Source organism: Xyrauchen texanus, chromosome 23 (genome assembly GCF_025860055.1).
Source record: "Xyrauchen texanus isolate HMW12.3.18 chromosome 23, RBS_HiC_50CHRs, whole genome shotgun sequence".
Lineage (NCBI taxonomy): Eukaryota > Metazoa > Chordata > Actinopteri > Cypriniformes > Catostomidae > Xyrauchen > Xyrauchen texanus.
The window spans coordinates 19105718-19118749 of NC_068298.1; the positions used below are offsets into that span (position 1 = coordinate 19105718).

General features: G+C 41.7%; 1 protein-coding gene across 5 annotated transcripts in view; it reads right to left on the reverse strand.

The window, feature by feature from the left end:
* Positions 1-13032, reverse strand: part of LOC127663388 (glutamate receptor 1-like) — a 117847-nt gene that overhangs the window by 85369 nt on the left and 19446 nt on the right. For all 5 annotated transcript variants that reach the window (XR_007972982.1, XR_007972981.1, XM_052154951.1 and 2 more), the window contains one exon: positions 3427-3666. Coding sequence is in view for 3 of the 5 variants with exons in the window: in XM_052154951.1 (XP_052010911.1) it covers positions 3427-3666 (240 nt within the window). In the remaining 2 variants the exon portion in view is untranslated. The remainder of the gene's footprint in view (positions 1-3426; positions 3667-13032) is intronic.

Below are 13032 nucleotides of genomic sequence, written 5' to 3' on the forward strand. Positions count from 1 at the left end.
TGTTCTAGAGAAACAATTGTGAAATATCATCAGAAATGACAATGATTAAAAATTATTTAAAAATGAATAACAGAGAAAGTGAAAGTAAATGTTAGAGTGAGTATGACCAAAGATTTGTTCTGGATTTAAAAAAAGACTGTCAGGAAAACATGATGAAGTGTTCCTTTAATTTATGCATGTGCGTGTTGCAGATCGTTCTGTGCATAGTCTGTGCAACGCAAATTGCATCATCAGCACAGCCGCGCGGCTTGACTGCGCGCCACCTGAATTTTCTTGACTCGCACACACGGCTGTGAGCATCGTCTGCCCACACGCTTGCCATTGACTGTACTAAAAGAGTGTCACAAAGCAGTTGTAGCGTGCATGCGTCAAATGCACTCCTATTAGTTCACGGTCAGAAAAGTATACTCAGAAAGACAATGCAAAACTAAGTATACCTGGGTCTAAATGGTAAGTAATTTCTCTTATACATGAGTAATCTGTTCCATGGGTTTTAACATTGTTTATTTCAATAACCCATATTTTCATGCATAGTGACATAATAAATAAAAAGCCAATTCATATTAAAATAGATAGGTAATGTTTGTCATGACACACTTTGAATTTGTCTTGACAAAGTCTTGTCTGAAAGTTAAAAATTGTTTTGTTTAAAAAAGGTTTGAAATTTGATGGTTATAAAGACAATACAGTTAGAGACAAACAGTCTTAGTTAGAAAACATGTCATAAGAAACGATGTTATGACCTCTTTTATAACTGACAAATTAATGATTATAGCCTGATGAACCTTTTAAAATATGTGTAGTGATTTGTAATCACTTATAACTGACAAATCGATTATTATAATCTTTCATCTTGAATTATTCATGTCATTTGTTTTAATAAGAATGGAAACTATTCAGGATAAAACACCTCATCAACTTTGAAAAGGACAGACACGTTGACCATGTGAATCTGAAAAGCCGCCTCTGATTGGCTTAGAGCCTCTTTGGGGTGCGGCCAGTCTACACACGAGACTCTGGTACCAAGAAGGAACGCTCTCTTCTTCAGCTCTCTTGCTTCTTCCAGTTCCACTGCAACTCCTCATTCCTCTGTGGCTTGCAGCCTCCATGCAATGTAGAAGTCCAGGAAGGCTCAGAGTAAAGCACTGAGGATGCCCTTCTCTTCTCTGCACTACGACACACACACACACGTGATGTCCGCGGAAGGCCTTGCTTCAAATAACTTTTTGTTTGAATTCTCGTGCCAGTTAGTGGAGAGCAGGAAATGGAAACGTGGAGTGGATTTAGGGTGGGGTCATTACAGAATGCTTTAAGCTGGGAGTGGAAACTGCTGTTGTACCGATACGCTCACATAGTATGACAGTAAGAGAAAAGGAAGGAATGAGATGTAGGGATGCACTGATCCAATATATTGGCTCTGAAACCAAAGTTTTTAGACAGATCTGGTATCGGTCCGACTTGTCCAAATCCGATACTGTGTGTAAATCATGTCCGTTACTCTCAAGCTCCGAAAATGACAAAAAGACATAAAAGCACCATTAAAGTAGTCCATATGACTCATGCATTTTAATCAAAGCCACTTGAAGACATGCAATAGCTTTATGAATCGCAAAAGGCTGCATATAATAAGTAAATATACACAGATAGTATGTATGTGCAGCACATAAGTGAATGGTACTGCTTGGTTGAAACACATACATGGCATGCGCAGACTGGTGATGTGCACTTGGCTATTTTCAGACCTCTGCGTTTGCGGCTATTTTAAGTGCTTTTTGATTTGTTATAGCAACATCAGGAGTTTAAGTGTAAATTAAGCTGCTGGAGCATTCAGTGTCAGATTAAGCTTCGAAAAGAAGTCCTGCATTGCATTCAACTCGGAAAGTCCGATTTTACAACTTCCTACCAGGAAAAGTGCAATGGAATGCATCTTGAAGTCAGAATTACAACTTGTGGGCTCGTGCAGAAATTCTCAACTCCGATTTCACCGAGATGCAGGTGCATGATGTCACACTAACATGTCGACACTCAGGGAAATATACAAAGTAAGTGATAAACATTCACTTTATTAAGTAATATCGCTAAATGAGTTTGTTTCCACATTACATGATAGTAAAGCTTGTTTAGCAAATGCCTGCAGAAACAGGCGTATAAAACAGTATAATCTCTTTTTAGTCTTATTCATTGTGAAACTGTGTTTTCTTAATGGCATGAATCCCAGTGAAGGCCCGGCCCACCAATGGATTTGAGGTATCGGCATCGGAAAGGAAGAGAATAATTGTTATTGGTGCATCCTAGTAAGAAGCAAGACTTTGAGAACTGTGTCATAAAAAAGACCTGTAATATGCAAATCACGTCATGCTCCCATCATGCCCGGCTGAGCTGAATGTCTGTGACAGATGAAACATTATGGGGACACTGCAGCCAATTGGCCCAAGGGGGAGTATATGGGGGGCCTGGGGGAAACAGCACACCAGGCTCTGACAGGTGTGTCAGACCTGCTTGGGGAGCAGCATAGAGCAGCACAGGCTGCCCAGGACTTTTTTAAAGCAGACCTGGTAATATAAGGGATTTATTTTTTCATTCAAACTTAGTGGAGACAGGCATTCAAAATTCCTGTAGTGCTGTGCTATGGGGGTTATATATGGGATTGACAGTGACAACTGTGTGTCGGGGTGCTTTGTAATTGGGATTTGGACTCCTTTGCCTTCAGCTGGATGCATTTTACTTTGCACTTTATTTTGGTAGATCTCCATGGAGAAAGATGCACAAATGAGCTCCATGTGCAGCGGGAGATGCATTCACTCAGATCAGAATACAGAAAATACACAACCAGCCAACTCTCATATCTCATGAGTCATATCTATATATCATTGCTCACCAACATGTTCACAAACAAAACAGGAACAAAAGCCGATTCACTCTGCACACCAGCACTAAGTAGGAAAATATTGGGTCTCAGAAAAACAAACAACCATATTCAAAAGACAATTTTAAGGAGTGAATTAATAAAAGTTGCACCACTTTAGCATGCAGTATTTCAGTACAAAACCTTGAAAACATATTTTACACAAAGCACCCACCATCTAGTTCAAGCTATATCACTGCTTCATGGGTATTTAAGTCACTGTAATTCTTCTAATTAGGCCTATTATAGATTGTACCTTATTTACAAAACTTAGGGGCAATTAACATTGTGCCATAACCACCAATGGTAAGCTGAAGAAAAAGAGAATTTTATTTGTTTACACTCGTTTTGTGGGCCTGTTTGCAATGTTACCTGATTTGCATTAATTCCTTTAGTGAATCAGCCTCTAAAACCATGCAGACAGCACATGCAAATAAACAATGCTATCATTGGGTGCAATTCATTCTTAGTAAATTCCCCCCAAAGACTTTTCAGCATAGATCATAAAAAGCAGGTCTCACCAGAGTCTGAGCTGTACATGTAGACAAAATTGCTCCACTTGTAGTGCTCAATAACGCCCACCAGGGCATCCTGCAATTCAGGTCTCAGCTGGATGACGAACTGGTTGGAGTTTTCCATGGGAAAGCTGGGTGTCACAAAGCAGACGTGTAGTGCACCACAGAATGACATCAGCATGTTCACGGTCTTCCTATCGTACACCCCAATGATGGCATAAACTCCTTTTGAAAACTGTGAACAAACTGGAGAAGACAACAGAGAATTTATGATTTATAAAAAAAGATATCATTCATATTACATTGGGTCTCATTCACTAACCATGCATATGCACGTATCTGTGAGTAAAACTTATGTGTGAATGTAGAACTCAAAATGTATCCACAAGTTTGCCTTTACGTCTTTTCTAAACTTAGGATAAAATCAGAATAAAAATGATTTCAGTCAGGACCACTTACATCAAATTAATACTTGACATGAATGCTTGAATGAATACTTTATTCACGTATTGACAGTTAAAGCAATCTGTTGGTGTTGGCTGTATGGTTCTGTTCAGGGCAAACTATACGCCCTTTCATGCAACCATGCATGGACAGAGCAAGGAGTGCAGCGAATAAAATCCCCTGGGGTAACAGAACGGATCCAGCAGAATTATTACAACGTTGTTCCATTTTTTTAATTCTGAAAGTGCAACATACATAATAGATTAAATGGACTGAATGGAATAACTTCAAATACTGTGTATACAGTTGATAAATTAAGAACAAGGTGCAATAATACATTCAAAATAGGAATTCCAAACTGGCAAGCAATTATAATATTAGAGCACAGAACTCAAGACAGATGTAGAGAAAACTAAAAAGCAAAGCTGCCACACAAGAGGTGGAGCTAGGGATGGAGGAGGGTGTTAAGTGCAACTTGCATCCATGCAATGGAAAGGGAGCAAAGCAATGAATAAATGGAAGACCTAAATAGAACCACTCTGATAAGCCTCTGAATTGTACTGGCAGATGTCATGATCAGCTGAGCGTCAGCTCACGTTACCTGCCTAAACTGAAGCTATAAGCTTGATTTTTGCTAAGAAAACCCAGACATGAAATGTGTTAAGCTAAAATGTTTTATATCGTATATATATTTTCAGAATAACAAAACTGTGTTTGTGTGTTTTGTGTACTGTATTACTGAGTTTTTTTTAACTGTTTTTGAGAATGGCACATTTGGCTTTACTCAATGATCTTGCTGTGTCGTAAGAAAGCAAATTGATACGTTTGCAAAGAGCAATGAATGGGTGTACAGGAGAAGCTGTCAAGTCAAGTCAAGTCAATTTTATTCGTAAAGCACCTTTCACAACACACATTGTTTCAAAGCAGCTTTACAGAATATCAGCATTAACAGACGATAAAACTGTAATGTCTATAAAGTCGATTAATCATCATTGTGTAATTTAGAAAAAATACGATTTTTAATAGTGTTTAAAAATAATTAAATGATAATTGTATTAATAACCCCAGTGAGCAAGTAGGCGACTGTGGCAAGGAACACAAAACTCCATAAGATTTAGATTAATGGAGAAAAATAACCTTGGGAGTTGTGTGGATAGCCCTTATATAAAGATGGTCTGGGTGTGTATTATGCTAATTAGTAACTACTGGCATATGCCCCCTCATTAAGAATAATCCATATTAAACCCTTTCTGTGCCTTTATTAATAAATTACATCTATTAAGCTGATTTTATTGATCATTGCCAAGCAATAAGTAATTATTTCAATATCCATCATTACACTGGAAAAGGTGTGGTAAGAATTTCTGAAGGGGCAGCTAATCAATGCACACAAAGGGGTTTGCTGACATTTACCAAACAGTGCGTACCTTTTCTATCTCTGCTGCCTTGAATGCTCAATAACTTTTCATCTCCCTGTTCTCCCCCCTGTTGGTGGTAAAATGGCCCCTGTCTGTTTGGAACTGGCTTTCTACACCAGGTTTCCCCTAATTTTAATGCTGTATCATTGTCTGTTGTTGCCATCTTTGCCTTGGCTGAGGTTATTTTTTACTGCATCTCTGGGCCACACGTTTCAGTGCTGTAACTAAACAGATTGAAGTTACAGTCTGTTAGCTGCCCAAGGCCCAAATCCCAGCAGGGGCTGCCTGAGGGGCACAGAGGGAGCAGGAGTGAAAGGCATGGCCATCACCCAAACTGCCTGCCCCACCATTCAACAGCCAATAAGTGCAGGGTGCCAGCTCCACTAGTATGTGTGTCCATTTGTGTTTGTGACCGCTGGCTCACACATACCCTGTGACTCACAACACAAATTCTTTAACTCCAATTGATGTACATACCAGTGTTTAAGAACTGGTGTGTCGCAACTCAAAAATGGGTTAAAGGTATTTTCTGATACAGATAAAGTAAGCTGGGAAAAACAATGCTAAATGCAAATATATAATGCAACAAACCATTGTATTGTGCATAGTTAGGAGGACAGAAAAATGAAAAGGCATAGTAACTTTTAAAAGGAATGAGAAAACACTTTCCATATCTTTCATTGCTGACTTCAAACTATGTGCATCCAATAAAAACGAAATGGCATTTTGGCACAGTTTCATTTGTCACTAGGTAGAAGCTTCACGCTAGCCAACTTAGGCAGCTGCCAACGTAGACAGGTTGCATGACATGCCATCATTCTCAAAACCATGAAAGAAAAGCTAGTACGTGTTCATTTGCTACAAGAAAAAACATGGTTTTGATGATGTTTTTTACAATAAATTATTGGCTAAATAAATAATTGTTGGTTACTAGAACTTTTTATTATTTTTGTCCACTAAACAATTTTGGTACTGTTTGGTCATCAGTTGTTTCCAACCTAAAATCCTGAAGCAAAACCAGTTGAGAAATATTGATATTGACATTGTCTGATATTGTCTGATATCATGGAGTTACCCAGAATTATGAAAGAATAACCTACCAAATTACATCTTATCAAGAGTCTGTTGAGTAACATCCCACAATTACACACTCATTCACACAGTTGTCACTGCACTGAACATAAAAGTCACACACTCCGTGCTAAGCAATAATGAATATGAAACTTCTCACAGACGCTGTGGTGAGCTCTGAGGTAATATTGGGGGTGTTCTTATCACACAGCTCTGCTTCCTCTGTGACTGATGACTTGCACATTAATTCTGTTTGGGCTGAGCTTTGTAGATCCACAGAGACAGAGAAAGTGAAAAAGAGAAAAGTAGGTGGGGGACTGCATCCCTCTGAGTTAGCTATTACCGAAGACATATGGCACATTGAATCAAGCTCCTCTGGTACCATATGTGCTTGTCTTGAATGGTTCCACATAGTTTTTTTTTTAGCAATTCATACAAAGTTAATAACCTGTGCTCATTCAGATACATCACATTATTTAACTTCCTGGCAATTGACTTCATTGGAACATATTAATAAAATGTATTTGGCATATGCCTTCATTCTAAGTGACTCAGAGGTAATATTAAAGTTAATTACATATATTACCACAGCTTTATGCTTTGCTCAAAGTAAAAAAAAAAAAAAAAAGAAACCTTTAAAGGAATGTTCCGGATTCAATACAAGTTAAGCTCAATCAACAGCATTTGTGGCTAAATATTTATTACAATAAAATTAAGCTAAAATTATGCCTGGGATGCCTACCTCCATCTCATCCTGGTATGAACTATCTTGAGAGTCGGTTTGGTTATGGCTGCTTAGTCTCGTGGTGATTGTTGGAGTTGCCACATCAGTGGGTTTTTGCCTATGACTCAGAACACTTCACTCAGTGTCTGCCGGTGTTGGTCGCCATGTCTTCACCGATGGGGGATTCAATCATTGCAATCTTTTCCCGCTGTGTCATACAGCACAGCCGGTTGGCGATCCAGTGCAAATCAGGATGGCTCTGTTAAACACTAGATCGCTGATAAACAAGATGTTTATTTTGCATTTCTTCACCTCAAATGATCTGTATTTTTAATTGTGACTGAGACTTGGCTGAGTGATGGGGAAATAAGTCCCTATTCTGAACTTGTGCCCTCAAATTCTAAATTTTTTAACTTTGGTGCAGTGGAGGGCTAGCGTTGTATTTTAAAAATAGAATTGATTTATAACCTTGATTGCCCTTCAAATAATTTAAATGCAGAATAACATCTTGTGATGTTTGATTCTATCTGTACTGGAGATTAAACCCAGCAAATCCCGCAGTATCTCCATTGTCAAGGGCCAGATCGTAAATGAGAGGTTCCACATCAATGACGAGCCGATACCAACTATCCTAGAGAAGCCCATAAAAAGCCTTGGTCGGTGGTACAACACAGAGCTCAAAGACGCTGAACAGGTGGAACAACTAAAGCAGGATACCATCAGTGGCCTGAAGCAGATCAACAGCACTGCTCTCCCAGGGAAACTGAAGCTCTGGTGCCTCCAGTTTGGACTGCTCCCCTGCCTCATGTGGCCAATTTCCATCTATGAGTTCACCCTATCCCACGCCAATCGGGTGGAGCGATTGGTGAATGTGCAGGTGAGAAAGTGGCTTGGGCTACCCAGATGCCTCAGCAGCATAGGCCTGTACGGCAATGGACCCCTCTCTCTGCCAATCTCTAGCCTGGTGGAGGAGTACAAATGCTCTAAAGCAAAGCTTGAAATGACCCTCACAGAATCCCGGGATCCCTTCGTCAGAGGGACTGCTCCCGCCTTAGCCACAGGGAGGAAGTGGAGGCCAGGTGTAGCAGTGGCACAGGCAAAGTCTGCTCTGAGACACCGGGACATAGTGGGCCAAGTCCAACAAGGCAGAGGGGGGCTAGGGTTGGTAGCAACAACACCCACATGGCAGAAGGCTATTGCAGCTGAACGTCGGCGTCTGGTGGTTGAGGAGGTGCGCCACCAAGAGGAAGCGGACAGGTGTGCTAGAGCGGTGTCCCAAGCCAAACAAGGCCGCTGGATGAGGTGGGAAGGTGTGGAGAGGAGGAAGATCACTTGGAGCAAGCTATGGAACATGGAGTCCAATATGCTGAGCTTTACCATCAGAGCCACATATGATGTCCTGCCCTCTCCAACCAACCTACATCTCTGGTTTGGAGAGAATCCAGCCTGCCTCCAGTGTTCTGCCCCAACAACCCTGAAACACATCCTGGTGGGCTGCAAGACCAGCCTTACGCAAGGCAGATATACCTGGCGCCACAACCAAGTGCTGAAGTGCCTGGCTGCTACACTGGAGAGTAAGAGGGTAACTGTCAACGCCATGCCCCAGGAAGCCCAGACTACCATCCGGCAACCAACATTCTTCGTTCGGGAAGGGGAGAAACGGTCGATCAATCGATTGCCTCCAGACTCATGCCCACTGAACGCAGCTCGGGACTGGGAAATGCGGGTAGACTTAAATCAGAGGCTCAACTTCCCGCCCGAAATTGCAGCGACCAACCTGCGCCCAGACCTGGTCCTTTGGTCCAAATCCTGTCAAAGTGTCTACATAGTGGAGCTGACAGTCCCGTGGGAGGAAGCCATCGATGAGGCATTTGAAAGGAAAATGTTGCGATATGCAGAGTTGGCTGCCGAAGCAGAGGACCGGGGATGGAAGGTAAACTTGCGTCCAGTGGAAGTGGGCAGCAGGGGCTTTGTAGCTAGTCCCACCACAAGGCTACTAAAGGAGGTTGGAATCAGAGGACAAGCTCAGCGGAAGACCATCAAAGACCTTGCAATTGCTGCCGAAAGAAGCAGTCACTGGCTGTGGCTGAAGCGGAAGGAGACTGTATGGGCTGCCAAGTGACCTCATGGAGCCTCAGGTGCGACACACACCCAGGTCTGATCATCCTGTGGTGGGCCAGCCTCGGGTGAGGGTGTATTGTGATAAAAGGCCGAAACACCCAATGAGGCCGGGGTGCACAACTGAGGATGAGTCGTATTGGAGGCACCAGGTTGTCATCCCCCAATCCAACCCCACCCAAGAGGACATCTCCAACAACAGCGATTGCTGATTATCAAGGGATTTTTAACATCTAGTCCTAGTAAGAATACTGTACTGATAACCTTGACTCTTTAGCTCCCTTGAGAGAAAAACAACAAAAACCTAAGTCTGATCCTTGGTTAAATAACACCAGAAATAAGACGGGCCTGTCAAAAAGCAGAACAAAAGAGGAAAAAAGACAAGTAACAAGTGTCCTTGTAATATTGAGTGACTCACTGAACAGATATCAGAAAGCAGTGAAATTTGCAAAGTCTTAGAATTTCAAGGATATTATAGCAAAAATGTTCATAGACCTACTGTAGGACTCTTTTTGCCACTATAAATTATGTGAATAATCCTCCTGTTACTGTTCACTTGGATGCATCAGCTACAATATGAGAACGTTTTCTTAAGTTTTTCACAGAAAAAATAACTGATATTAGATAGCAGTACCTTCAGATTATGATCCATCTGATCCTCCTTGCTGTAAATCGATTTTTGTTTGTGAACTTGTGTCAAGATATAATGAAGCAGTTAAAACCTACTATGTCTCTGTATGATATTATCCCTACACATTTTCTTGTTCAGGTTTTTAACGTTGTTGGGCTGAGTATTTTAGCAATAATAAACAAGTCTCTTCATACAGGGATTGTCTCAAAATAAAAACCACTGCTGAAAAAGTTAAATCTTGACACGACTGTCTTATCTAATTTTAGACCAATTTCCAATTTACATTTTCTTTCTAAGATAAGGTTGTTATTGTTCAACTACAAACTTTTTCAGAGTTAAATAGTACCTTTGAAACACTCTGGGTTTAGGAAACATCACAGTACTGAGTCTGCCCTTTTAAAAGTTCTAAATAATATTCCCCGTCTGTCACTCACTCGACATTGTGTCGAATGTGTCATTACTTGCCACTTACAATGGAAGTCAATGTGACCAATCCGTAAACATTAAAATACTCACAATTTCAAAAGTATAGCACCAAGAGATAAAGGATATGCAAGTAAAAATTATTTTAGTGTGATAAAATCACTTACTTGCCTTTTCTGTGTAAAGATATATCCATTATTACAACTTCTTTATCATGACGATATAATGTCATACAAACCCTAAAATGATTGTAAAAAAAAAAAATCACAATTTAAACAACCTTTTAGCTCAAATTATACATGAGTTTTAACAGAAGAATTAATACTAGTGCTTTTATAAAATTATAAGCTTAACATGTATGTATTTAAATGCTGTAAAATTTGGCCACATTCACTTTCATTGTCTTAATTCACTTCCATCGCAAGTGTCTCACTGTAATCTTGATTTTTGTGACGAGGGACGAGTCGAAATAATTTTTTTGTTGTAATCAACATTATTCAAAAATAATGTCGATTGAGTTTACCTTGTGTTGAATCCATAACATTCCTTTAAGAACATTTGAAAAAATAAAACGCTGTATATGTCCACTCATGACTCATTAATATGAGTGGACTCGTATTAATGATTTCATTTGAAACAAGGTCAGATTAGTTTTACAATATACATTAAAGCTACACTATGAAACTTTAGGTTGTGCTTGGGCTCTGCTCCTCTGCGTGGATGAATGTGTTTCGAGGCACCAGTGTACACATGGATACAGGACATCTTATCAGAGCGAATGGACAAATAAACAACAAAAGAAAGAAAAAGACAGATACATGAAAACATGTCATCTGAGCAGGTAAGTGCCATAATTTCAAGTCTCACATGTCCTTGTCAAGCCTAGGATTAAATTATTTATTTATATAAATTATTGCTCTTGTAAAGAAAAATACACGTGTGCTAGCAAGTGAAATGTTCTGCACTGATTACAGTATAATTACTGTATTTCATTACACACACACACAGACGTAAGTGTGTGTGTGATTACAAAACTATACATAAACCATATCAATAAAATATTTTATCTGTCGAGTAAAAAAAAAAACATCTCTAGACCGCTTTTAAATCCATTCAGATCTCGAAGTTGTCGCCACCTCAAAAAAAGTTATAGAGTGTAGCTTTAAGTTGGAGTTCCCCGCCTGTCGCTCACTTCAACGTTGTGTCGAAGAAGCGACACTAGTGGTCTCTCTTGAGCGCCGAATATACATCTGATCTATGAAAAAAGGCCAATGAGAAGTTGGCAGACAGAATTTGCATGTCCCACCCCCGGACATACGGGTATAAAGGTGGGGAAATAGGTCTGTTTCATTCAGAAATTTTCTTTGGAATCGATTGTCGTGTATGCAGCGAGCTGAGTCACACACACCTGTTCCTCATACCTCTGGTGATCTGCTGTTGGATCTGCAGCACACTTCAGCTGCTTTCTCCTTCTCTGCACAGCAGTGCAGTTTGCCCCCGGGCGCTTCGACAGTGCAAACTAAAAGAGTTTATAAAAGAGTAATTTTCTCTTAAAGAGTATTTTCTTCTAAAAGAGCAATACACAGTGGCGTTGAACGTCCTTTTTAGAACGCGTCTTTATAAAAATGCCTTTCTGCCCCTGTGTAGTTCCTGGATGCGGTAGAGTGCTCTCTGCTTCAGTCTCGAGTGTCTGGGCTGCGATCACACCGAGGCAGCATTTGTGGATGGTTCGTGTTCTCACTGCGAGAACATGACCATGACAACGTTGCAGTCGCAGCTTTCCTTCAACTGAGGGAATACCACTCCAGCTGCCCCCGCCGTCGTTTCTTCTTCCCACGGGATTGAGGACGATGCGGCTGACGATGGAGGCGATCTGGGGATGGCAGCGGGCTCGGTTTCGCCGGGTACACCCCCGCGAACCACCCGCCCCCCGGCATGCTCGCTGACTTCCGTCCGGGCTCGAGGCAACAGCGGCTCGCCTCACAGCCAGCCTGCCTATCCTCTGGAGCCCCCCGACCTGAATGAGCTTGCCGCTGTATCGGAGAGCGGTCCGGCATCTGACGCGGATGACTCGTCTGGGCTGCCACCTTCGGCCAGCACGACCAGGCTGAGGCTGACGTCCAGATGTCCGACATGCTTGCCCTGGCCGCCGCCAGCGTGGGGCTGGACTGGAACCCTCTGTCCTCCCCACAGCCATCACGGCTGGATGATTGGTTCTTTGGGTCTGCGCGCCGCTCACAGCCACGCCCCCCCCGGTCCCTTTCTTCCCGGAGGTGCATGATGAGCTGACGACTGCATGGAGAGCACCCCTCTCCACTCATCACAAAGCCCCTCGCTCATCCACTCAAAGATCTGCATGTGGGTATTCCTGATCCCGACGTGCTGCAGGAACTGCACTCAGCGACTCACCTCGCCCTCAGGGCCACGAAGGCCACAGCGCAGTCACTCAGGCAGGCGATGGCCATAGTCGTGTTTCAGGAACGTCATCTGAGGCTGAACTTGGTTGAGATGCATGAGACGGACAAGACACGCTTCCTCGACGCCCCTGTCTCCCAGTTCGGCCTCTTCGGCGACACCGTCGAGGACTTCGCCCAGCAGTTCTCCGATGTGAAAAAGCAGACGGAGGATAGATGTATTTAAAGTGTGACCTAATATTTCTGTGCATTTTCATATATGCAGCCTACTCTGTCATTAAACAGATCTCATTATTTTACATTACTAGATATTATGGTGCCAACTTACCATAATTTCCTCAGACCCAGCTATTTCTTTTTTTACAATTT